Source organism: Acipenser ruthenus, chromosome 12 (assembly GCF_902713425.1).
Source record: "Acipenser ruthenus chromosome 12, fAciRut3.2 maternal haplotype, whole genome shotgun sequence".
Taxonomy (NCBI): Eukaryota; Metazoa; Chordata; class Actinopteri; order Acipenseriformes; family Acipenseridae; genus Acipenser; species Acipenser ruthenus.
Genome location: NC_081200.1, coordinates 64,100 through 89,743, shown reverse-complemented (window position 1 = coordinate 89,743; position 25,644 = coordinate 64,100). Strand labels below are relative to the sequence as shown.

At 39.8% G+C, this 25,644-nt stretch overlaps 1 protein-coding gene across 5 annotated transcripts in view; it reads left to right on the top strand.

Annotated features, from left to right (window-relative positions):
* The window catches only part of LOC117417072 (fibroblast growth factor 12), a 38,740-nt gene extending 22,223 nt beyond the window's left edge, over positions 1 to 16,517 (top strand). Inside the window, exons 1-5 of one of the 5 annotated variants that reach the window (XM_059034220.1) lie at positions 206 to 229; positions 355 to 465; positions 1,795 to 1,898; positions 13,649 to 13,847; positions 15,713 to 16,511. In XM_059034220.1, coding sequence (XP_058890203.1) covers positions 414 to 465; positions 1,795 to 1,898; positions 13,649 to 13,847; positions 15,713 to 15,831 — 474 coding nt within the window. In that variant the 5' untranslated portion in view covers positions 206 to 229; positions 355 to 413 and the 3' untranslated portion in view covers positions 15,832 to 16,511. Of the gene's footprint in view, positions 1 to 205; positions 230 to 354; positions 466 to 1,794; positions 1,899 to 13,648; positions 13,848 to 15,712 lie in introns of those variants that run through there. The other 4 variants (XM_034028789.3, XM_034028791.3, XM_034028792.3 and 1 more) reach the window with 4 other exon arrangements.
* The last annotated feature ends 9,127 nt before the right edge of the window (positions 16,518 to 25,644 follow it).

The following is a 25,644-nucleotide window of genomic DNA, read 5'->3' as shown; positions in this document are numbered from 1 at the left end:
GTGACAGGGCAGGGGCTTTGCACATGCAGATTTGTAAATACTGTGTGTGGTTTGTTTATAATCAAGGTTTTAAAAGCCTGTGATGAATGTGACCATTCCCAGACTGGTGAATCGATTGCCAGTGTGAGGATGGCCAGCTGTACAGAGGAGCTGTAAGTCACTCCCTTTGTTCTGCTGCTGGAGAGAGTCCGTTTGGAAAGAACTGCAAGCAGCAGCTTTCTTTGAGCTGGTAAGGAATTCAGCAGGAAATCATGTCCAAGTTCTTTACAGAATTAGACGTGAATGGCTGACGCTAAATCTTCAGATCTGCTTGTGATCCACGTGGTACTCTAATGCTTTGCTTTCTTCTTTCAGAACCCCAGCTGAAAGGTATTGTCACCCGGTTATTCAGCCAGCAGGGATTCTTCCTGCAAATGCATCCCGACGGCACCATCGATGGGAACAAGGATGAGAACAGTGATTACAGTAAGAACAGCATCATTATTAGAATACATTGGACTCTGTGATGAGAACAGTGATTACAGTAAGAACAGCATCATTATTAGAATACATTGGACTCTGTGATGAGAACAGTGATTACAGTAAGAACAGCATCATTATTAGAATACATTGGACTCTGTGATGAGAACAGTGATTACAGTAAGAACAGCATCATTATTAGAATACATTGGACTCTGTGATGAGAACAGTGATTACAGTAAGAACAGCATCATTATTAGAATACATTGGACTCTGTGATGAGAACAGTGATTACAGTAAGAACAGCATCATTATTAGAATACATTGGACTCTGTGATGAGAACAGTGATTACAGTAAGAACAGCATCATTATTAGAATACATTGGACTCTGTTCACAAATTTTTAACCCACACTTGTTTAATTACTGTGCTGGATCGTTTAAGGCAGCAGTCCATGTTTTTCTTAAACAGTCGATGAATTGTTTCATGAATACCAACCCTTAATTAAAATAATAAAGTAACAGTTTTGAGAAAGAGTTTTTTGTTTTTCCAAAGCATTAACTCAAGTCTTCAAGGAGCACAGTATTTTTTTAAATACTGTGAAAATTGTTAAAGAACAATTGGCTTCAAATGGCTTTGTCGGTGTTTTGAAGCCTTCCCTAGTTAAAGTGCTGCTGCTCACATATCGAAAGTGCTTGGACTGTTTTGAAAAGCTCAGTGACTTATCAAATGAAACCAATATGTTTTTGTACTTATTATTAATTATTTGCCATTTCCAGAAGTATTTTCATGTTTGTGTCTCCTCTTTCAATTGTGTACATTAACTCTACTTGTAGGACTGGGTCAGGTTCTTGCTAGTTGGAAACAAACTGATGAACTGTACATTTCATAAAAGATATGAATATAATAATCAATCCCATGACATTCTTAATGTAAAGACACCACACTTTCATTTGCTCAGTAGTACATGAACACTGTAAGTAAAACGCCTGGAAGTTTTTATTGTTTAATTGGCAGGTTGTCTGCTTAAGACACATGGGGTCTATAGAGTGATTAATGAAATCCATTTGCTTTCATTGTCACTGTTAAAATTCACCATTTTTCAGGAGAAGTCCCATCACTGTGCACCTGTTAATTATGAAGCTTTAAAAACAACATCTCCAGCCAAGTGCCGCAGGGGAGTGCAAATCCTCCTGAGAGCACCTATACCAGTGTTTAAAGAGATCAACAAGCATTACTAAGAATGACAGAGAACCCTGCCTAGCGAAGCTCTACTACACTGCAGCTCTGTTCAATCTGATCCCTGTGCTGAATGCAATGTGTTCTGTCTTGCAGCTCTGTTCAATCTGATCCCTGTGGGCTTGCGTGTGGTAGCGATACAGGGAGTGAAGGCTGGCTTGTATATAGCGATGAATGGCGAAGGATACCTCTACACCTCAGTAAGATAAGAAGCTTTCATTTTACTGCATGTTATAGAGCAATTCCCAGCTGTCTGAATGCACAGAGGATGGATGGGAACATCGAGGCTACTGTCCCTATCCAATCTTTATCAAGCCTCTTTTTATATGCTGTACGTTGAGATGATAAAAGTGATTCCATGGCCACAAGGCAGCAGGGATATATTTTATAGATAGATAGATAGATAGATAGATAGATAGATAGATAGATAGATAGATAGATAGATAGATAGAACAATGGGATCTCTCTTTGCACAATGAAGTCTTTGCTAGTAGTAGTAGTGCTTGATTCTGCAAACTCACAGTTCTCTCCAGTAATATGTAGTACAGAGGATATGTCTTGTTGGTAACAAGTCATTTACTCTATTCTTCTGATGTCCTTTAGGAAGAGATGCTAAATAATTTTTTCAGAACACCAAGTTCATCGTTAAATTGTGTTCTGAATTCAATCCTTAAGACACTGAAAGGTAAATGGGTTTCAGGTGTAAAATGTTATTACTGGAGATCATGGTCACACACAGAGTGCTTCTTCTAGTTCTGAGGAATTGATTCCTGTGCTGCTTCCTTTTGAAATCATCTACGCAAAGAATGTGCAAATGCATTGTGCAGGAGAGCTTCACTTTCTATTACTTCATCTCCAGCAGACACAGTCCAGCTGTGCTGTAGTAAACACAACAGAGATCAGCCTAAAAACCCAAGGAGAGCAATGCTGTGCGGTCTGTCTGTTTCTTTACTGAGGGATATGCATGTTATAAACGAATGCTGGCATTTTAAAATGAATCAAACTAAAACAACTTTAGTTCCATCCTATTTACCAGTCTGACTTGCCACACTTGCTACAGGACTAAGCTGCTTATACCACTGAGTGGAGCAGTACAAGCATCTCCATTGCCTTTTTCTTATATGCAGCATCAATAACTCTATGACAGCTTGTAGAACAAAACAATCATCAGAGTCACTAGGTACTAGTAAATGAGATTGTGTGATCATGATCATTAAAGGCAACTATTATATTACCTTTATTACACAGTAATTAATCTGTAATACATATTAAAATATATACCCAAACCCCATTGTTTCAGGATCTGCATCTGAACAGGGGGCTAGAATCCTGACCCTTCCCAGGGGTGCCCTTGATAAAGGAAAACCTTGTCTCATCACTTTACATCTGCCTTGCTTCAGGCAGTCTTTAAAATACAACTATCCAAGCTGGGAGCATGTCCCATCTTTACACAGCTTGTGATATTAAACACACTGTGTGTGGAAAGGTAGATACAGTTCTAAGTGGAGTGGTCCTCCTCATGCCACAGATACAAGCCCCCTGAAAGCCAGCAGGACTTCAGAATCCTGAAACTCATTTTAAACAGTGATGGACATTTCAAGCAGCCTAAGCGATCCAGACCAAAATGCACATAAAACATGTGGGCTGGGCCTATAATGTCATCAGTATCCTCTGCATCAGCCATTACCTGTAGATAAAGTCACATTATTTCATGAAGTGGGACACTGTACTGTCGCCGTGGTCAATAATCCATCACATTAATGATGAAGTAATATTTAGACACAGTGGATGAGGATCTAAGATCTTTCATTTGGAACATCACTTTGCTTTTAGGACCACAGATATATCGTCTTCAGGTTGTTATAAAGCACATGAGTGATTAAAAGGGCTTTAATATTTAAACTTTCATTTGACTGCATTTTATTGTAGTTGAAACAATGGCCTTGTTACAAAAAGGATATTGCTGCACTAGAAAGAGTGCAAAGAAGAGCAACCAGAATTATCCCGGGTTTAAAAGACATGTCGTATGCAGACAGGCTAAAAGAATTGAATCTATTCAGTCTTGAACAAAGAAGACTACGCGCTGATCCGATTCAAACATTCAAAATCCTAAAAGGTATAGACAATGTCAACCCAGGGGACTTCTTTGACCTGATAAAAGAAACAAGGACCAGGGGTCACAAATGGAGATTAGATAAAGGGGCATTCAGAACAGAAAATAGAAGGCACTTTTTTACACAGAGAATTGTGAGGGTCTGGAACCAACTCCCCAGTAATGTTGTTGAAGCTGACACCCTGGGATCCTTCAAGAAGCTGCTTGCTGAGATTCTGGGATCAATAAGCTACTAACAACCAAACGAGCAAGATGGGCTGAATGGCCTCCTCTCGTTTCTTATGTTCTTATGTTCTTATGAATATAATCCATGTTTTGCAATAGATATACTTTATAATAGCTACAACAGCCCCACAGCTCTGATTATAATTATATGATTTGTTGTATTGATTATATATATATATATATATATATATATATATATATATATATATATATATATATATATATATATATATATATATATATATATGCTTTTGTTTAAAACGATGCTTCCTAATCTTGTGAAGTAATAGAGCATTTCTCTTTTTAGAATATTTGGTATTCTGCCTGCATTCCTTCACGCCTCCAGGTTGCTTGTGTGATCTTGTTAATTGCCTGCCAGGAATTATTCTCAAATCCTTCTGTTCATTCTCAGCCCACAGCTTTGCTGCAGTTTTTTCACACATTGGTATTTCTCTTTGATTCTGCTTAATCCACACAGATTTTCACAGATAGATCAAATTTTCTGGCACAAAATTGAAATTAATAATAATAAATGCAAAATATGTGCTGTAAATAAATACATACATAAATAAAACAACTATCCTCTTGGGATGTAATTATAGAGCAAATGCTACTTGAAGGGAAGACTAGAAACCAAACAGGGAAGCCTGTTTCCTCTGTCCGTGTGAGTCCATAAGATATTATGTGATGAACTATTCTTTGATCAGTGGGAAACGTTCCCTTGTGCTTACTGAATGCTGGAATACTTCAATGAAAATATCCATTTCCCAAACCCTTTTAGTTCATTTGAAAAATACTGTAAATGTGCATCACCTGATTGGCTTTCCTGCTGATAACAATATATTGCAAATGGGTTGTCAGAAACTATGGACCCTGTTCACAGATCTTTAGAGCTATTTCACGAAACACTTCATTCATTTACCAAATTAGAAGTTTATATAATACTTTTGAAATGTATTAAAAGTATCCGTAAGATCTGTAAAAAAGGAACCGGAAGAAAAAGCATTAGAAATGTTTGCACAGCCCTTGTGTTTATAAAAAGTTTTTAAAACAGTGAGCTGTGAGGGTCACCTTGAGCCTCTGCAAGAATAACTCGCTGTCATTTGAAAGAATTACAGAGTTATTTGTTAGGTCTCTGATGGTTTCACTTGTGCAAAGTCATTTACACAAACCACAATCTGAAACATGCATTAAGCACAAGCCTCTTCAGAGAAGTGATGGAGGACGGCATGGCCAGAGGTAATCTATAAGAGTGACCCCATTGCAAGGGCCCTGTGAAATTCACGGGAGAGTTCAAACAACAGGACTAACCTGCAATTCACTCGTGAACCGCCAGACGTCCATGCAGTCACTCCAGCTAAATGATCTAAAGAATAATGACAGAGTCAACAAATTACATTCTGGATTCTGTTTTAGAAAAAAAATGGATGCTCCAACAACATCAGAAAGCATTTATTTGAGAGATTGCACGCAGCAATATCCACCTGGTGTCTCAACTGTCCCTGATTGCACACATGGTAAGGGACTAGTGGATCTCATACAGTGGTTTGAAAGTTGTAACATTAAGAGTTCATCAAACATATAATAAAGTTGCAGAATTAATAAATACATACCGAGCACTGGCACAAGAGCTGCACAGCACAGATGCTAGGAAACATCTAGAGTGTTAAAACTGTCCACAAAGTGTATGAAAAATTGACGAGCTGCTACAACCCTGAGCAATGCAGAATCAAACCATGTTTTATTCAACCAGTTCACAAGTTTCTGAAGGCAGTGAGGATTTGTGACCTACAAGAAGTTTGTAGTTTGGAGAAAGAAACCCTCCTGTAGATTCTATTGCAGGGGTTGATGCTCACTGTAAATCAGGAAGATGTGGTTAAAGAAAAGGACTTGTAAGCAGGAGGTACCCGCTTCAAATCCCAGCTCAGTCACTGATTCACTATATGACCTTGAGCAAGTCACAAAACCTCCTTGTGCTTTGTCATTCAGGTGAGATGTTGTTGTAAGTGACTCTGCAGCTGATGCATAGTTCACACACTCTAGTCTCGCCTTGAATAATGTATTTATACTTATGAGTTTTTTTAAATGATATTGAAAAAAATGTCCTTTTAAAATCCTGTTATACGTATTCACAGGGATGTAAGGGTCAAATAAATCTTAGTCACCATCTGCAGCATTCTGTTTATTAATCTGCTAATACGTGCTTTATAGTAATGGGATGAGAATGGGATGAGCAGTTCAAACGGTTGAAGTAATGCAATGGGATGATTGTTTAATGATTGCTTATTAGGTGGCTTCATGTGGAGGCTATACCGACATATCAACCAGCTATAGGACTAAATTACAGGTTAAGAAACAAGTGAAAAATACAGGCATTGTATTAGCCATTACAATGCATCTTACTAGCCATTGCATCTTACTGTCTTTAATGCAATGAGGTATTATTAGACATGAGGTTCAAGCTGGCCAGAGGAAACCAGGAATGTGAAATTGTTCTGCACTTTGCTATTACAATGAATCATAAATGAAGGCTTGCATGTTACTCCTCATACACCTTTAGAAATTCAATAGCATCAATCTCTGGAAACCTGGATTACTGTTATAAATCAATCTGACTTTGATAAATTGACATATTAAAATGACTGAGCAGTTGTCATCAGTGAAAAGAATTCTTAACACATTTCCTTGTTTGAGTTATAGGTGATGTCCCACCAAGGTCATACATTTCTTAGAATAAAAAACCCATAAGAAATGGAATATAATCTTAGAATATCTTCTAAAAATGCTAAATAAAAGCTTACTCCATTTTATTTTATTTTATTTAAAACGTTCTCACTTGGAGAGCCACAGGTTTGGTAACTATAATCAAATAAAGATAAGTTTTCTGAATTCAGCTTTCCAGCTAACAGCTGTACACACTAGATTTGCATTGACAGTGCTTTGCTATAACTAATCACAGGTTCTACAATGCTTTGTTTATTTTAAAGCAATGTGATGCTGAGTGGTGTACCTGTTCTGTGGCTGAAATACAAACAGATGGGTTATCTGGTGACATCAATCCATTGCGTCTTTCAGAACCATACATTTCAAAAAATCATAATGCATGCTGATTTATAGCTATGCACCCTTGGCATGATGTGAAAGAGTATTCTTTTCAGAGTAAATACTGAGGGAGAGAGGTTGATAGTCTTGAAGCTGGCACACACAGTGTGATAAGGGGGTAGGTTTGAATGATTGACTGTAGCTGAATTTTCTAAAGTAACTGACTCCAACATTTCTCCTGTTAATAGCGCACTAACGAACAGGGACCGACAGGCTGAAAGACATCCTTCAAAGCCCTTTTCAGAGTAGCAGGGCTATTGACTTCTCCACTCAACCACCCTTTGTTTTGAGAATATATATATACATTGACGTCAAAGGAAATCCAATACAACACGTCACCACAATGCACAATGCCTTTCTACATTATACTGTCTGTAATAATACTCTTATAGTGTGTCGATGCTCACACAGCACGCACAGTACATGGGCTGCTTACTTTGCAAAGCTGTGTGTCTTTAATAGTCCCATACAAAGGGGATAGATATTTCCTGGGGGAGTTGGTAAATAAAACATTAGTCTGGAAGGATTAGTGAAGGCAAATTAATAGCTTGTTTTACAGATCTGCTTGGAACAGGTCTAATTTGAATGTAGCTGACCATTCAGAATATAAGGCCTCTGAAAAATTCACAACCAATTAGAATTCAAACTCCACCAATCAGCTGAAAGTTCATTCCAGCACAGCCAATTAGAATTCATATTCCGTCAATCAGCTGCATGTTCATTCCAACACAGCCAATTAGAATTCTCCCACAGTTGGTGCTAAGAGATTGTCAGGTTGGAACATAACTAAAGAAGTGATCACTGTTCCTGTGTAAGTGTGAAGCCTGTTCTCTTATTAATAATGTTGCATAACAAGCAGATATATATATATATATATATATATATATATATATATATATATATATATATATATATATATATATATATATATATATTCTTGGGTTAGGGGAGGAAGTCATTTCTTAGATTTAGTGCTTTGCAACAAGGGGCATCCCAGCCATGTTGTAATGTGAGTAAAAGATCCAAGGAAACACCTATCCACGCCCTATCATAGTTAACACGTTAAACTGAATTGCTTCTTGAGTCCACCATAGCCCAACCACATGAGGTTGTCAAGGCACATCCTACCCTTAACATAGAGCTATTTGTTATGTTTGTCTCAAATTGCAGTAATGAAGTGTTTTTTAATTAGATTCAGCCCATGGTTAATTCACATTTCCTAATTGCAACAGGACCATAGGATTCCCTTTATTGGTAAAAAAGAATCCTATAAACTCCATTCCCTCTGAAGTGTGGTGCTTTCATTGCACGGCACGAATAGGAAAGACAAGTATGGTCATGCTTTATTTTACTGGCACTTTTTTTATTTGTTAATTGTTAACAGCTAGTTTACTAATATAATAACTGTTTATTTCGTTGTAATGGCTAGTTAATAAACAAACCTATTTATAAACTAATAAGTATAATAAAATGGAACTGTACTACTGTACTACTACAGTAACATGTTTCAGCGTGCCTGTAGACTAATGTAACGTTGCAATGATACAAGCAGCTTGCAGTAGGAATCGGATGTTTGGTGAACAGATTTAGCTGCCCTTTTGTACTGGTTTATAAATGTGTTACTATACATTAACTTACCATTAAAAATGAACATGTGCTAATGTGTTAATAAGCTAGATGAACTATCACTGTCATTGAGAGGTTAACATCCATGATTGCTATTCAAGTTCATAACAGTGCACACTCAGAAATGTCTTCCAGTTTATAAAAATCAACCTAGTTTGTGAAAAATCATTGAAACCTTTAAAAGAACACCTGGGGCATTATTTTTTGTAGTGATTATCTTCCACGGGCTGTTCTGTTGAAGGTTAATGAAGTAATTCCATACTGTGGGAGTGTGTGAAGAGAAAAGAAACCAATGCAAAGAGGACAGGGTTAGGGTTAAGGTTAGGGTTAGGGTTAGGGAATTACTATATGTAGAGTATTATTATTATTATTATTATTATTTATTTCTTAGCAGACGCCCTTATCCAGGGCGACTTACAATCGTAAGCAAAAACATTTCAAGCGTTACAATACAAGTAATACAATAAGAGCAAGAAATACAATAACTTTTGTTCAAGTAAAGTACAAGTTTGACAAACCACAAGAGTATTAACAATATCAACATGTGAAGTTGCAGCAGAACAAATCAGCAGCTTTCATCCACAAAGTTTGTGTTGGAAATAACCCCACTAGTGCCCTGGGGATCCAACTGCAGCTGTTCTTTTAATAAAAGCCATGTTGAAGCACTGTTCTCCAGCAGTGCAGTTGGGATTATTATTAATAGTAATAGTAGTAGTAGTAGCAGTAGTCTTAATATTATAGTAGTATAAATGTAATTGTATTAATTTTGTAATTATTTAGAGAGGTTGCTCCACAATGGAGATGTCAATCTAGTTTTACTGCAGCTGCCTGGCTTTCTCTGGAATACATTGTCTTTGCATCCATTCTACCCTGCTGGCCTCACCAGCTCTTTAATACTCTTTGATTCTAACAAGACAAGCCACAGAAAGAGGCTCCCTGGCCCGTTCTGTGGGGGACTGGAGTTTGCATGGTGCACTTCACATTGAATGGTTTGAGTTTGCATGGTCCTCATCACATTGAATGGTCCTCATCACATAGGTTCTGTCTGCATGTGTGGCCAACATGCAAAACATGAACTTTGCAATCAAACATTGTGAAGATAAACTATGCTCACAGGTTTGAGGCTTATTTACAGGCATGACAGTACAAACACTACAAACTGCTAATTGAAAAATAAAGTTTTTATCACAGAAATAATTCAGCAAATGCCCACAAGCTTGGAACATAGATATGGACTTTCCTTGCACCCAGGTTGATTGCAAGCAACAAGCCGACTTATTGAAATAATCACTTTATTGACTGTCTATTGACTCTCACTTTTATCTCGGTTTTCATTATTGACTATAAAGCATATTTCCTAAGTTTGTAAATTACATTAAGAACAAAGAGGAGCTGACCCAGTTTCACTTTCACCTAATTAAATTAGGTGAAAGTCAAAAGAAAAGAGTTTTGTCTATTTTGTATCAGTGGAATACATCTAGAGGAAATGTACTGACCTCCCTAGGAGTCTGATGTTTGCTGAGCATTTTTATCAGACCCTTTGTATTAGTTTATTGAAATGTTACAATGTATGCAACATTATTTAATTTGTTAGTAAACTGTTTATAAACTAACAATGAAGACTGAACAAATGCAAATAAACTGTCAAATAAAGTGTTCTTTCCGATAGTTTACAAGTGGATACAGGTTGATTGGAACCCTGCTTCAATGTCTATATTATGAATGCCAGTTATTACAGTATGTTTGCTTACACACTGGCCTATCCTCTAATGTTGTCTGGGTTACCATTAGTGGGGAAAGTTACAAACTCCTGAAGGTTAATGCAGCCTTTGAAGAGTTTTAGCTTGAGGAAGAAAGTCTTGTTTGTTTTGGTCTTTGATTCTGGATTTCGTGCATGAGAACACCTAATGGGAGACATTAATCTCCCTTTAGGTCTCTTTTGACTTAATGGTTCTGTTTGAACACAAGTACTGCACATATGAATACCAGCAAATGCTCCTTTTATCTCTCAATGCTTCCATTAGTGTGCTTGCATTCTATAAACACATTGCAATCATTGGACTCATTCCAGTTAGCTGATGTTGTATCTAACGAAAATGGCAAGGTACAGAAAAAGGATCCTCCATACATTGATAGTTTCACAGACCCGGATTACCACTAATCTGGGATTTCATCTTGGAAATGTCTTCTGCCATTGTAGAATAAATACAAGTTGATCTCTATTTTGAAATGTTACGTTTGTATAGCACTGAGCTTTTATAGAGCTAGATTTCCTAAACCATGGGTAACATTTCTAATGCAGGGGACCATGATGACACTGAACTCTCATGGCACACCTAGAAAACACCCCTGGATCACACTGCTCAAAGAAAAGAGCCCGTATGAACAAAGCATGCTTTATAATATGCACCGCAAAGCTCAGAACAGCAGGTGGTTTAGGGGTTCGGACCTCTGTTCTATATTACTTTTAAAACCCAGATCACAGCTACACTCTAGACACACTCAAATCCTAGCAGGGGCTGCAGCTTTCTAAACGATGCTTTCAAGGTGATTATAAATATTAGCAGCAAGGAGAAAATAGGACAGCCACACCCTTAGGCCTGTCTATTCTGATACAGACAAGCTGTAGCTAAGGGAGTGATAAGGACAGTGGAAAATGTTTGCGATTTCTGGCCATATTTCCATTTCTGAATTCATTCCCTGGCTCGCTCTTTGGATGGACTAAAGAAACCACTCACCCGTCTGACTGTTTAAGCCACACAGTCTCTTGTTAACTGGCCAAGTGTGGTGGAGTGTCCTGCCCCTATTTATTATTATTTGTATTTTTGTTTGCGGCGCAGTTAAAAGCGCCGCGTCTTTTGTTATTATTTATAATTTAAAACCCTGTGAGGATGCGTGGCTGATCAGCTACTGATTATTTAACTAGCTGACAGTCGCGCATCCTTACCAAACGCGTGCAGACTGTGGCCGAGGGGTAATAAGATAATTAACAGCTAGTTAAGAACTATAAGAGTATAAGAACCTGCAGCTGTCTGTGCTGCAGGGTTGAGTGTACAGAGAGGAGGTACGGGGAGATAGAGAGGAGACAGAATATAACAATTGCTAAAACATGCTGGATTAGCCAGCACGACACTTACTTGTTTGTCTGTTTATTCGTTTGGCCCTCGTGCCCTTTGGTTTCTGTTTTGTTGTTTTGTTTAAATCTTTTGTTTTGTTTATTAATAAAATCAGCTGAACGCCGTTGCGTTCAGTTTCACCCGCCCCTCCATTGTTGTGATTCAGTTACTTCCTGGTCCGTGACATCACCACACCTCACCACTGCGAGCCATCCTGCCACACCAAGTATTACTGATTTGTCAGGAAAGTGCCTTAAATGTGAGAAATGGTATATATTAAACTGGGATCAGCATTGTTCTGCAGTCTGAGGAGAGCTTTGGTCAAAATGTATGACACAAAAAACAAAAAGGCAAGGAGCAGGGCAGATTAATTACATGCAGTTAACACACCATTGGGCAAGTGAAGGCTGCCTGCTACTATACATGCAGGTATCACACTGCTGGGCAAGTGAAGGCTACCTGCTACTATTTGTTAAGCATTTTATCTCTCACTACTTGAAAATCAGGGTCAGTAGTTTAGGACAAACTCCCACAACACAGACATTTGAATTGATTCATTCTTATTGTCGACTACGGTACATCAAAGCATAAATAGTCATTACCTCAGTGCCTCTTGGTTTAAGGGTTTAAGACACCTAGATCATAATAGATTAGACAGCCTTCAGGTTAGTTACAAGGGCAGAGATGGGAAAGCAGAGGGGTGCAAATCAAACGCAAGGGATGAGTTACTTGCTTATTAATGTTTCTGTTTGTTTTAAATCACGTGATGGGTAGGAGTTTTTCCTCCTTCAAAAATGTAATTACTAAAATGTTACACATTAAGGTTTGTTTATAGACAGTATGTACAGTATTTTCTAACAAAGGTAAGTGATAAGTTGATATTTCATTCTTTAAACTGACAGTAGAATATTTTATTGACTATTATATTGCTAACTTGCTGCGTTCAACATTATAATTTAGAATACAAAATATTAGGTACAAAATAAATGCATGCAGTTGACATAACTGATGATGTGCTGGTCGTGATATTGCATGCAGTTATATACGTAGTTCATTGATATTGCATGCAGTTCTATACGTAGTCCATTGATATTGCATGCCGTTATATATATGCAGTTCATTGATATTGCATGCAGTTCTATACGTAGTCCATTGATATTGCATGCCGTTATATATATGCAGTTCATTGATATTGCATGCAGTTCTATACGTAGTCCATTGATATTGCATGCCGTTATATATATGCAGTTCATTGATATTGCATGCAGTTATATACATAGTTCATTGATATTGCTTGCAGTTATATACATAGTTCATTGATATTGCATGCAGTTATATATGCAGTTCATTGATATTGCATGCAGTTCTATACGTAGTTCATTGATATTGCATGCCGTTCAATACGTAGTCTGTTGATATTGCATGCAGTTCTATACGTAGTCCATTGATATTGCATGCCGTTGTATATATGCAGTTCATTGATATTGCATGCAGTTCTATACGTAGTTCATTGATATTGCATGCCGTTCTATACGTAGTCTGTTGATATTGCATGCCGTTCTATACGTAGTTCATTGATATTGCATGCAGTTATATACGTAGTTCATTGATATTGCATGCAGTTATATACATAGTTCATTGATATTGCATGCAGTTATATACATAGTTCATTGATATTGCATGCAGTTCTATACGTAGTTCATTGATATTGCATGTAGTTATATATGTAGTTTTTGTCATTTCTGTTCCACTTATTTTGTCTTGACAGGACGTGTTCACACCGGAGTGCAAATTTAAGGAATCAGTGTTTGAAAACTACTATGTCATCTACTCCTCAACGCTGTTCCGACAGCTGGAGTCCGGCCGGGCCTGGTTCCTTGGACTCAACAAGGAAGGGCAGGTCATGAAAGGAAACCGGGTGAAGAAAACAAAACCCTCATCACACTTTGTACCAAGACCAATCGAAGGTATCTTAAAACATCTAGATTTCAGATAAGTGTGAGCACCGCTGTAGACATAAGATTGTAGACATGAGATTGTAGACATGAGATTGTGCAGCAGCTACCAAGGACCTGCTGTAGACATGAGACTGTGCAGCGCATTGCAAGTCCTTGTAATTAAAAAATGTATGTAACGGTACCCTACACCCCAATTTCCATTAATAGCACAAAAAGCAAAAAAAGCTAAAGGAAATTCATTTGTCCACAATATCCTGAGATTCTAGTTGCAAGTCTCTTGGCTCATTAATCCCACATTCTTATTTTATGGCAAATTTTGAATTTACAATCTAAACTGTTTCCTTTGCCTCCTCTCATTTTAACTGAGGCTAGTAAGAGAGAGAGAGAGAGAGAGAGAGAGAGAGAGAGAGAGAGAGAGAGAGAGAGAGAGAGAGAGAGAGAGAGAGAGAGGAGGGGGAGGGGAAAGAGGGAGATGGGTAAGAGGGAGAGGGAGGGAGAGGGAGAGAGAGCAGGAGAGGGAGGGAGAGGGAGAGAGAGAGAGAGGGAGCAGGAGAGGGAGAGGGAGAGGGAGAGAGGGAGAGAGAGGGAGAGGGAGAGGGAGCAGGAGAGGGAGAGTGAGAGGGAGAGGGAGCGGGAGCGGGAGAGGGAGGGAGAGGGAGAGGGAGTGAGAGAGAGGCATTGTTAAGCCTGATTCTGTCTGCACTGGCTCCTAGATATGTCCCTAAGTACCAGCACCATTCTGTTTCTTGAGTCACTCAATGCTGCATTATAATGTACAAGCATTCTCTGCATCCTTTATTTGCAACACCATCACAGTCTTGGGTTTGATAGTCACTATTTTCCAAATCTATTGCAGGTCTCCCAAGGTCATTCGAAGCACATTATTCTTGCCTGAGTGGTTAAAGTATGTCATGTAGTCTGGTCAGAATATTGTATTAACGTCTGTTCTTTGTAAATCAGGGTTAAGAGCAGCGAGCGTACTTCCTAAAAATGAGAACACCATTAAGGGAGCTACAAACCCCTTGTGCACTTTCTGTTCTTACGATTGCTGTATAAAGTGAGCTGCAGACCTGCAATGTGAAACACGGTCATTTCAGTTCTAGAACACTGGAAATGAGTGGAATGGAACTTCCTCATGCATGAAGCAAGCTTCTTAACAAGCATTCTCTATTGCCACTGCTGGAGGCTTTTAGTTGTCTGTTTACTTTCCCACGTCCCAAGGAGTAGTTAATGGATACAGAACAGTATCAAGGCAGTCCAAGTTATTCTACTGACTTTGCTTTTTCTCCATTCCTTCTTTAAACTTTTATGCATTTACTATATAAAACATATATAACTAATTTATGAGTAGTTATAAAATGGCAGAAATATTAGCCTCTTTTAAACAAAAACGTATGAATATTTTACATTTGATTGCCTTTTTAAAGCAGGTAATATTCTTTAAATAGGCTACTGCCTGAGAAAAACATGCAAAACAAAATGTGTGCTGTGAGAAAGCAGCATCGATAATGTGTGCTGTGAGAAAGCAGCATTGATAAAAACACAAGGTATAAATAACACAAAACATATGAGGAATAAATAACACAAAAACATGTGAGGAATAAATAACATGGAGACCCACTGTGAGTGATTGTAACCATCACAGGTGAGAGTGAAACTACTGTTCAAATGACAGCTGAAGCCAAGCGCTCTTTAAAGAAGCCCTGCGTCCAGCATGCTCTGTGAGATCCATGGTCCTGCAAAGTGTGTGGCAGTTTGTTTTACTGTATATCATGTACTGTCTGAAAGCACTTTGCTTCATCAACTAGGATTTGTAAAATGGCAAGTATTATTTATTATGATGTTCACATCCCTTTCTGTGTCCTTCTCCACAGTGTGCATGTATAGAGAGCCATCACTGCATGAAATTGAAGAGAAAAAGGGAGGCTCGAGAAAAAGTTCAGGGACTCCAACCATGAATGGAGGCAAAGTGGCCAATCAAGACTCGACATAACAGGATCTTCACAACCCCCTCCCCAGAGCACTGGAATGGGCAGGCATTCACAAACCCCTCCCCAGAGCACTGGAATGGGCCCGCATTCACAACCCCCTCCCCAGAGCATTGGTGAAAAAAACTAAACAAGGACTGAACCCCCTGGCCTTTGCACCATTTTAGAGAAGAAAAAAAGAAAAATAAATATTTGAAATCAGGACTTGAATTTACATTTTATGCAAAAGTCTTCTGTTTGACAACAAGGAATGTTCATGTTTGCATTCTGAAAATAAAAAGTGAACTTTAAAAGTTACATTTTGGAATTAGACTTAGTTAATACTGTTAATGGAGCCTCGCTAAAATTCCAGCATGACATTTTAAATGTTCAAGTCACTTTTGCTCACATTGTGCTATTCTTGTTTATTTATTTATTGAATTATTGATTTTAGACCAGTCATTTATATAATATCATTTTGATAGGTATGCTTATGGAGGATTTTATCTGAATATGCTTCCCAAAACCAAGCTGAAATATTTTTGTAAGAGTGTCCATCATTTTGGTAAATTAATTCAATTTATTTATCTTTAATAATTCTTTATTATCTTTTGGTCAAGAAAAAAATGTGTCAAATTTCCACGATCGTGTGAATTCAAGCAATGAAAGGTCTGCTCTCACAGTTATAAATAAGGATGCATTCAGAATACAGTGTGTGTTTATTATTATTATTATTATTATTATTATTATTATTATTATTATTATTATTATTATTATTATTATTATAATAATAATAATAATAATAATAATAATAATAATAATTATAATAATAATAATAATAATAATAATTGGGGCGGCATGGTGGCGTAGTGGTTAGTGCTGCTGCCTCACAATGCCAGGGTCCTAGGTTCGAATCCAGCATAGGGTACTGTCTGTGTGGAGTTTGCATGTTCTCCCCATGTTCTCCGGGTACTCCAGTTTCCTCCCACAGTCCAAAGACATGCTGTCCAGGTTAATTGGTCACTCTAAATTGCCCTCTGTGTGTGTGTGAGTGTGTGGTGCCCTGCGATGGACTGGCGTCCCGTCCAGGGTGTAGTCTCTCCTTGCGCCCTGTGTATGCCGGGTTAGGCTCCGGCTCACCGTGACCCTGTAAAGGAGTAAGCGGTTAATGATGATGGATAATAATAATAATAATAATAATAATAATAATAATAATAAATGTGAGGGTTACCACGCCCAAGATGACATCACACAGTTCTTGGGACTGAATTAAAAACACCTGCATTAACTCAGGAAGAAGAAATGCCATTGAATGACTATGCAATGCAAGCAGTTTGAGTCTTCCTATTTCTAGCACTCTTCTTGAAATGATGTCTTGTGAAAGGACTTCCATATCAAGAGGTAGTCTTGTGTCCTCTTTGAGCCATATTAAGCCATGCTTGTATTCATCTCCTTCAAAGCCTGTTTACAAAGTTTAGTATTCAGAAGATGTGTTTGTTAGCAGTCCTTTGTATAGGAGATGAATGGAAGAGGAGTTGAAGATCTGAACACTGAGATGAAGCAGGACACATCACCAATCTTGATCCATTCTGAATAACTGGAGCAGGACCAGGTAACAAGAAACACTTTCACAAATATATCATGGAATCATATATTGTTAAAAAAAACCTTTGCAAAAGTGACCCCGTCATTATTATACATTGACTGTGAAAGTTGCCATGGGTATTGAAATCAAACAAAAAGTCTCGTCACCCCTGGAAAGTGATTCTCCAGATGTATGGGTCTATGTAAACCTCTAAAGGGTGACATAGCTAGCTCACCCCTGGAAAGTGATTCTCCAGGTGTATGGGTCATAGCTGGGACATGTGTGTGCATGCATGCGTGTGTGTGTCTCTGTCTATGTGTGTGCGTGTGTGTGTGTGTGTGCGTGTGTGTGTGTGTGTGTCTCTGTCTATGTGTGTGTGTGTGTGTGTGCGTGCGTGTGTGTGTGCATGTGTGTGTGCGTGCGTGTGTGTGTGCATGTGTGTGTCTCTGTCTATGTGTGTGTGTGTGTGTGTGCATGTGTGTGCGTGTGTGTGTGCGTGTGTGTGCGTGTGTGTGTGTGCCTCCACTGTATCTCCCCGTTGTTTCGCAATGTATCAAAGGTGAATAATGTCAACATTACAGATCAGTTCCATCTATGTTTTGTTAACAAAGACATTTCAAAACCTCAAGCATGTAGGAGCAGTATTCTTTAACCACAAGAAGGTATATTTGATTTATTCTGAGAAAGAAAAGCACAAATGAATAAATGTTATGCCCTTTAGCCAAATAGAGTAATTAAACATAATATAATCAAGCTATAATAGAGTAATTAAACATAATATTATACATCTATTTAAATCACAGAGCTGCACTAGCTCTTACTGGTTTTATTGATCAGTCAATAGATTGAGGCTAGAAGGGTTACAACTTTATTTTTAACCAGCTATTCACTATGTATGAGTCACATGTGCACTTGTGAAAGATGCCCACCTTTACTTCTGTTTACTTCTGTTAGTCTACATCTTAGTCTACTTGCACTCGCTGGGTCATTTCATCTGAGCCCTGCATGTGCTAAAGGTACTGAGATGAAATAAACGATGATGTGCAAAGAATGGGTTTGACAAGTGTACTATATTTAACCTTCTTAAATGAGTTACTGCATTATTGTAACGGTGAGGTTTCTTGTATATATTAAAAGCATGAACTGGGTTTGTCTCAGTATGATAATACAAAGAGGTTCAGTAAACAGATCCTAACACTTCTGCCAGCCTATTCCACAAGAGACAATAACTATACAGATCCTAACACGTCTGCCAGCCTATTCAACAAGAGACAATAACTATACAGATCCTAACACGTCTGCCAGCCTATTCAACAAGAGACAATAACTATACAGATCCTAACACTTCTGCCAGCCTATTCAACAGGTCAGTAACTATGGGGCAGCAGTGTGGTGTATTGGTTAGGGCTCTGGGTTGTGGGTTCAATCCCAGGTGGGGGGACACTGCTGCTGTACCCTTGAGCAAGCTACTTTACCTAGATTGCTCCAGTAAAAACCCAACTGTATAAATGGGTAACTGTATGTAAACAAATAATGTGATATCTATAAAATGTGATATCTTGTAACAATTGTAAGTCCCCCTGGATAAGGGCGTCTGCTAATAAATAAATAATAATAATAATAATAATAATAATAATATACAGATCCTAACACTTCTGTAGGCCTATTCAACAAGAGACAATAAGTACAACAGCAGCAAGCATGCAGGGCCTCGATTAGACCTGGTCCCACTGGTCCCTGGTCCCTCGATTAGACCTGGTCCCACTGGTCCCTGGTCCCTCGATTAGACCTGGTCCCACTGCCTGTGGTCTGTCTCCAGAAGTACCAAAAAAAGAAAATATCAAACAGCTGCCTGGGCAGACAGCCAATGCGTTTACAATCCGCTTAACTTTTCCTTCACTGATAGAAGATCCTCTTGGACTTAAAACTGTATTTTTCATTCATCATGCAGGTGATATTTGTAACAATATTGACTGTCAGAACACTGAAACAGTACAGCACTCATATGAAAGGGCCCATATGCAGGTCTAACGCTATAGCATTACATAATCACTTTGACATTTTGTGGGAGTGGACCTTTGAATTATTCAACCTCCATGTCTACCTTTATGAAGGCTTTTCCATCAGGACATTTCCAGTGAAGCCTTTACATGATTTATGATGACAGTGAAAAAGCATTTGCCTCTTACTGGGTTTATGAAATAGAAGACAATCCCTTGATTTGAACCAATAGATGTAAATAGACCCCCTCACTTTTTTAACATTGAGCCACTCCATTATATTGAACAGGGTATACACACACACACACACACACACACACACACACACACACACACACACACACACACACACACACACACACACACACACACACACACACACACACACACACACACACACACACCATTAGAAACCCCAACTGGATCTGTCGCACTCCTTTGGTAATTAATATAGGATAGCAGCCATATAGGAAACATGCAACACACTGGACACCATGAATAATCACAGAAAGTGCAGTTATGTTGTGGTCTTGTCTATCCACCATGTGCTGGGGTCCAATACTGGGCATCCCTTTATATAAAATATAACTTTTATTTATTCTGTTAAAACAAACCCAATCCAACCTAATATTGGAGAGCTAGGGCCTGAGTCAGCTTGCCTAATGCACCAAACAAATGTGATGCCTAGACAGCAGGGAGTCTGAAGGAGTTCTCGGGGGTTCAGTGCTGCTGCACAGCTGGGAGTCTGAAGGGGTTCTCGGGGGTTCAGTGCTGCTGCACAGCAGGGAGTCTGAAGGGGTTCACAGGGTTTCAGTGCTGCTGCACAGCAGGGAGTCTGAAGGGGTTCACAGGGTTTCAGTGCTGCTGCACAGCAGGGAGTCTGAAGGGGTTATTTGATCATAGCTGCTGATAACATTCCCTTCCTAATAAGAGCTGTCTGTATTCCTCTATTTATTTACGCAGTTTATATGCATACGCTTCTCTGCACTCAGCTCTTCTTCCTCATAACCTAGCTCTACATCCTGCTACTTGCTCATCTGTTCCCTCTATGTCCTACATAATTACCAATTTACACCTTCCCTGGTGCAAGTCCCCTCAATCAGAATGTAAGCAGGGCTTTGACAAGTCATACACATGTTTACATAAACAGAAAGAGGAAAAATAGGTGGTACTCACTGTCACAATCATTACAGTAGCTGACACACACTGACACACACGCACACACACACACACACATACACACGCACGCACACACTGGCACACATACACACTGACACACACACACATGCATACACACATTCACACGCACACACACACCCACACAAACACATACAGAAACAGACACACATACCTATATATTTTTTTTTAAATACAGGGCCCATTGTTATTTTTATAATTTTTTATCATTCCATTTCTTTTACTATCAAAAAAGGAAAGAGCAGCCATTACTGTGTATATTAACATTCACTGCAACAAAACCTCCAGTGCATTATATACAAATCTCCAGTGCATTATATACAAATCTCTAGTGTGTGATATACAAATCTCCAGTGCGTGATATACAAATCTCCAGTGCGTGATATACAAATCTCCAGTGTGTGATATACAAATCTCTAGTGCGTTATATACAAATCTCCAGTGTGTGATATACAAATCTCTAGTGCGTTATATACAAATCTCCAGTGCGTGATATACAAATCTCCAGTGTGTGATATACAAATCTCCAGTGCGTGATATACAAATCTCCAGTGCGTGATATACAAATCTCCAGTGTGTGATATACAAATCTCTAGTGCGTTATATACAAATCTCCAGTGCGTGATATACAAATCTCCAGTGTGTGATATACAAATCTCCAGTGCGTGATATACAAATCTCCAGTGTGTGATATACAAATCTCCAGTGTGTGATATACAAATCTCCAGTGCGTGATATACAAATCTCCAGTGTGTGATATACAAATCTCCAGTGTGTGATATGCATTTACCCAGTCGTAGATTTAACCTGGAACATATGGTGTTAGACTAGGTGTGTCTAAAGCACGGTCGCTGATCGCAGAAATGATAGAGGACACTCTTAACCTGGCGTGGAGCAACCTCCACACCTCGCCCTCTCTCAACAGGAGTCCCCCAAGGGTCAGTCTTGGGTCATCCTTTTCTTTCCCTCCTCCTCCTCCCCCTCCTCTGATATCTCTATCTCTGTTCCTCTGGAATCTACCACAGTCTCTCCCTCCTCCTCAGCTAAGAACCTTGGAGTCACCCTGGACCCCTGCCTCTCTTATTCCCAGCACATCTCCACTCTGGCACGCACTTGCCGATTCTTCCTGAGCAACATCCGAAGAATCCGACCCTTCCTCACCAACTATGCTACCCAGCTCCTGGTCCAAGCCCTGGTACTCTCCCGCCTTGACTACTGCAACTCCCTCCTGGCTGGCTTCCCTGCGTCCACCACCCGTCCGCTCCAGCTCATCCAGAACTCTGCTGCCCGCCTGGTGTTCTCTCTGCCTCGCTTCGCCCACGCTACTCCACTACTCCGCTCGCTCCACTGGCTCCCGATCACCGCTCGCATCCAGTTCAAGACTCTTGTACTAGCCTACAGATGCCTTGACCAGACTGCACCCAGCTACCTCCAGACCCTCATCTCTCCCTACACCCCCACTCGACCTCTCCGCTCCTCCTGCACTAGAAGACTGGCTCTACCTCCTCTACACTCCCTTGCCTCCAGAGCCCGCTCCTTCTCCACCCTCGCCCCGCAGTGGTGGAATGACCTTCCTACAGATGTCAGGACTGCCCAGTCCCTGACCATCTTCCGGCACCTCCTCAAGACTCACCTCTTCAGTCAGCACCTGTAGAAACTCCTCTTTTCCATCTGGACACTTATCACTCTTCCTTAAATGCACTTTACTTGCTCTTATCTGCTCCCTATTTTACTGCATTTAACCCTGTACTTTAGAGTACTGTAATCGGTCAAGTGTCATTTAATCTGTAGTATTTTGTATTTAATAATATCCTGATGTAACTATCACTGACACTGTTATCTGCTCCGTTATTGAATCGTATTTTGTCATATACTTGTACTTGCTAGAACCGAAGTGATTGTATTTTATCTTGCTCTTAATTGTATTAATACTTGTACTGTGATTCTTGAAATGTATTTTTGTTTACGACTGTAAGTCGCCCTGGATAAGGGCGTCTGCTGAGAAATGAATATGAATATGAATAATAATAATAATAATAATAATAATAATAATAATAATAATAATAATAATAATAATAATAAAGAAAGAAAGCTTGCCCATCTTGATAAGCACTTTGATTACTCTAAATCAATCACACTGACTGGCTGGCTGGCTGGCAGACACACCCGCTGCTGTGACCTAGATTGCAGCAGCATCATCTAAACACAAGAGAATGGTATTGCATGGTTGAGATACAGAGCACAAACACAATGCTGTACAGTGAAGGAGTCTTCCCTTTAGCGACTCTGCAGTATTTATGTGTTTATTGTTTAAAGATAAACAGCTATGCACCCTGCATATAAGGAGAGTCCAGGGACATTGAGACTGTTTGCAGATTATGCAGTAGAGTCCAGGGACACTGAGACTCTGTTTGTAGATTCTGCTGTAGAGGCCAGGGACATTGAGACTATGTTTACAGATTCTGCAGTAGAGTCCAGGGACACTGAGACTCTGTTTGTAGATTCTGCAGTAGAGTCCAGGGACACTGAGACTCTGTTTGTAGATTCTGCAGTAGTCCAGGGACATTGAGACTATGTTTACAGATTCTGCAGTAGAGTCCAGGGACACTGAGACTCTGTTTGTAGATTCTGCTGTAGAGTCCAGGGACATTGAGACTATGTTTACAGATTCTGCAGTAGAGGCCAGGGACACTGAGACTCTGTTTGTAGATTCTGCAGTAGAGGCCAGGGACACTGAGACTCTGTTTGTAGATTCTGCTGTAGAGTCCAGGGACACTGAGACTCTGTTTGTAGATTCTGCTGTAGAGTCCAGGGACACTGAGACTCTGTTTGTAGATTCTGCAGTAGAGGCCAGGGACACTGAGACTCTGTTTGTAGATTCTGCTGTAGAGTCCAGGGACACTGAGACTCTGTTTGTAGATTCTGCTGTAGAGTCTAGGGACACTGAGACTCTGTTTGTAGATTCTGCTGTAGAGTCCAGGGACACTGAGACTCTGTTTGTAGATTCTGCAGTAGAGTCCAGGGACACTGAGACTGTTTGTAGATTCTGCTGTAGAGTCCAGGGACACTGAGACTCTGTTTGTAGATTCTGCAGTAGAGGCCAGGGACACTGAGACTCTGTTTGTAGATTCTGCAGTAGAGTCCAGGGACACTGAGACTCTGTTTGTAGATTCTGCAGTAGAGTCCAGGGACACTGAGACTGTTTGTAGATTCTGCTGTAGAGTCCAGGGACACTGAGACTCTGTTTGTAGATTCTGCTGTAGAGTCCAGGGACACTGAGACTCTGTTTGTAGATTCTGCTGTAGAGTCCAGGGACACTGAGACTCTGTTTGTAGATTCTGCTGTAGAGTCCAGGGACACTGAGACTCTGTTTGTAGATTCTGCTGTAGAGTCCAGGGACATTGAGACTCTGTTTGTAGATTCTGCAGTAGAGTCCAGGGACACTGAGACTGTTTGTAGATTCTGCTGTAGAGTCCAGGGACACTGAGACTCTGTTTGTAGATTCTGCTGTAGAGTCCAGGGACACTGAGACTCTGTTTGTAGATTCTGCTGTAGAGTCCAGGGACACTGAGACTCTGTTTGTAGATTCTGCTGTAGAGTCCAGGGACACTGAGACTCTGTTTGTAGATTCTGCTGTAGAGTCCAGGGACATTGAGACTCTGTTTGTAGATTCTGCAGTAGAGTCCAGGGACACTGAGACTGTTTGTAGATTCTGCTGTAGAGTCCAGGGACACTGAGACTCTGTTTGTAGATTCTGCTGTAGAGTCCAGGGACACTGAGACTCTGTTTGTAGATTCTGCTGTAGAGTCCAGGGACACTGAGACTCTGTTTGTAGATTCTGCTGTAGAGTCTAGGGACACTGAGACTCTGTTTGTAGATTCTGCTGTAGAGTCCAGGGACACTGAGACTCTGTTTGTAGATTCTGCAGTAGAGGCCAGGGACACTGAGACTCTGTTTGTAGATTCTGCTGTAGAGTCCAGGGACATTGAGACTCTGTTTGTAGATTATGCTGTAGAGTCCAGGGACATTGAGACTCCGTTTGCAGATTCTGCTGTAGATTTATTTTTTCTAAAAGTATACTGTAGCTCTTCTTAGGAAATGCTGCCAGGGCCTTCCATGCATTTAATTATTATTGGCATGGTCTATTTAATAGCCTATAGTTTTATAGCGAGATATTGTATTTCTGTTACTTCTTATTGTTATGTTTTTAAGTATAAAGACATGAAATTAGCTTTAAAAAGTTTTAGTCACCTCTTCTACATTGTATATCCTCTTCAGTCACAGTGTGTAAGCTGGAGCATGATCAGTGTCCTATCTCGAACTCCACAGACTGTTTTAAAATTACAAAAATGTTATTTAAAAAAAATCTCTCTCTGAATACTGACAGGAACGTTTAATGTTTAGTGACTTCAAAACAATACACACGTCTAAATTCAGATTTCAAAATACTGTAGCGATCTCGGTAAACACAGGCTGGCGCATCACACAAGGAGAGGCAATCCACACAGAGGCGGAGGGCGGGCGTGAACCCAGGACCTCTCGCACTGAAACATAGCACCGACAGCCGCTGTATAAAAGATTTGGCTCCTTTGCAAGGAGCGTATATCGGGCTTATGTCTCTGTGTGTAATTACGTCACCTACTAGCCCTGCTGCTGCCTTCCACTGTGCATGCTACAATACGTTTTAAAATAAGGGTTTGAGTCATGTAATGGTTACCAAGGTGCAATGACAGCTTTAGACAGACAGCCTCAGTCGGTAGTGTTTAGATGTAACTGCGCAGCCAAAGCGCAGGCAAGCAGCCACTGAGGCACACGGGTCCCTCCAGTGGATATGCACCAGTACTGTGGTCGGGAGTCACTGAAGATTATTTGATGCATTCCTTACTAATGCTGCCACCTCGTGGCGAGAAAGTGGAACTGTTACCTCAAGCCCTATCAATCTTCAGTCACTGCATGTAAACTGGAGCATGTGATGCGTCCTGTCTCCAACGCCTGCAAATTAAAAAAGCTGTTATATTAAACAACTCTCTGTGAAGCACTGACACGAACGTTTCTTT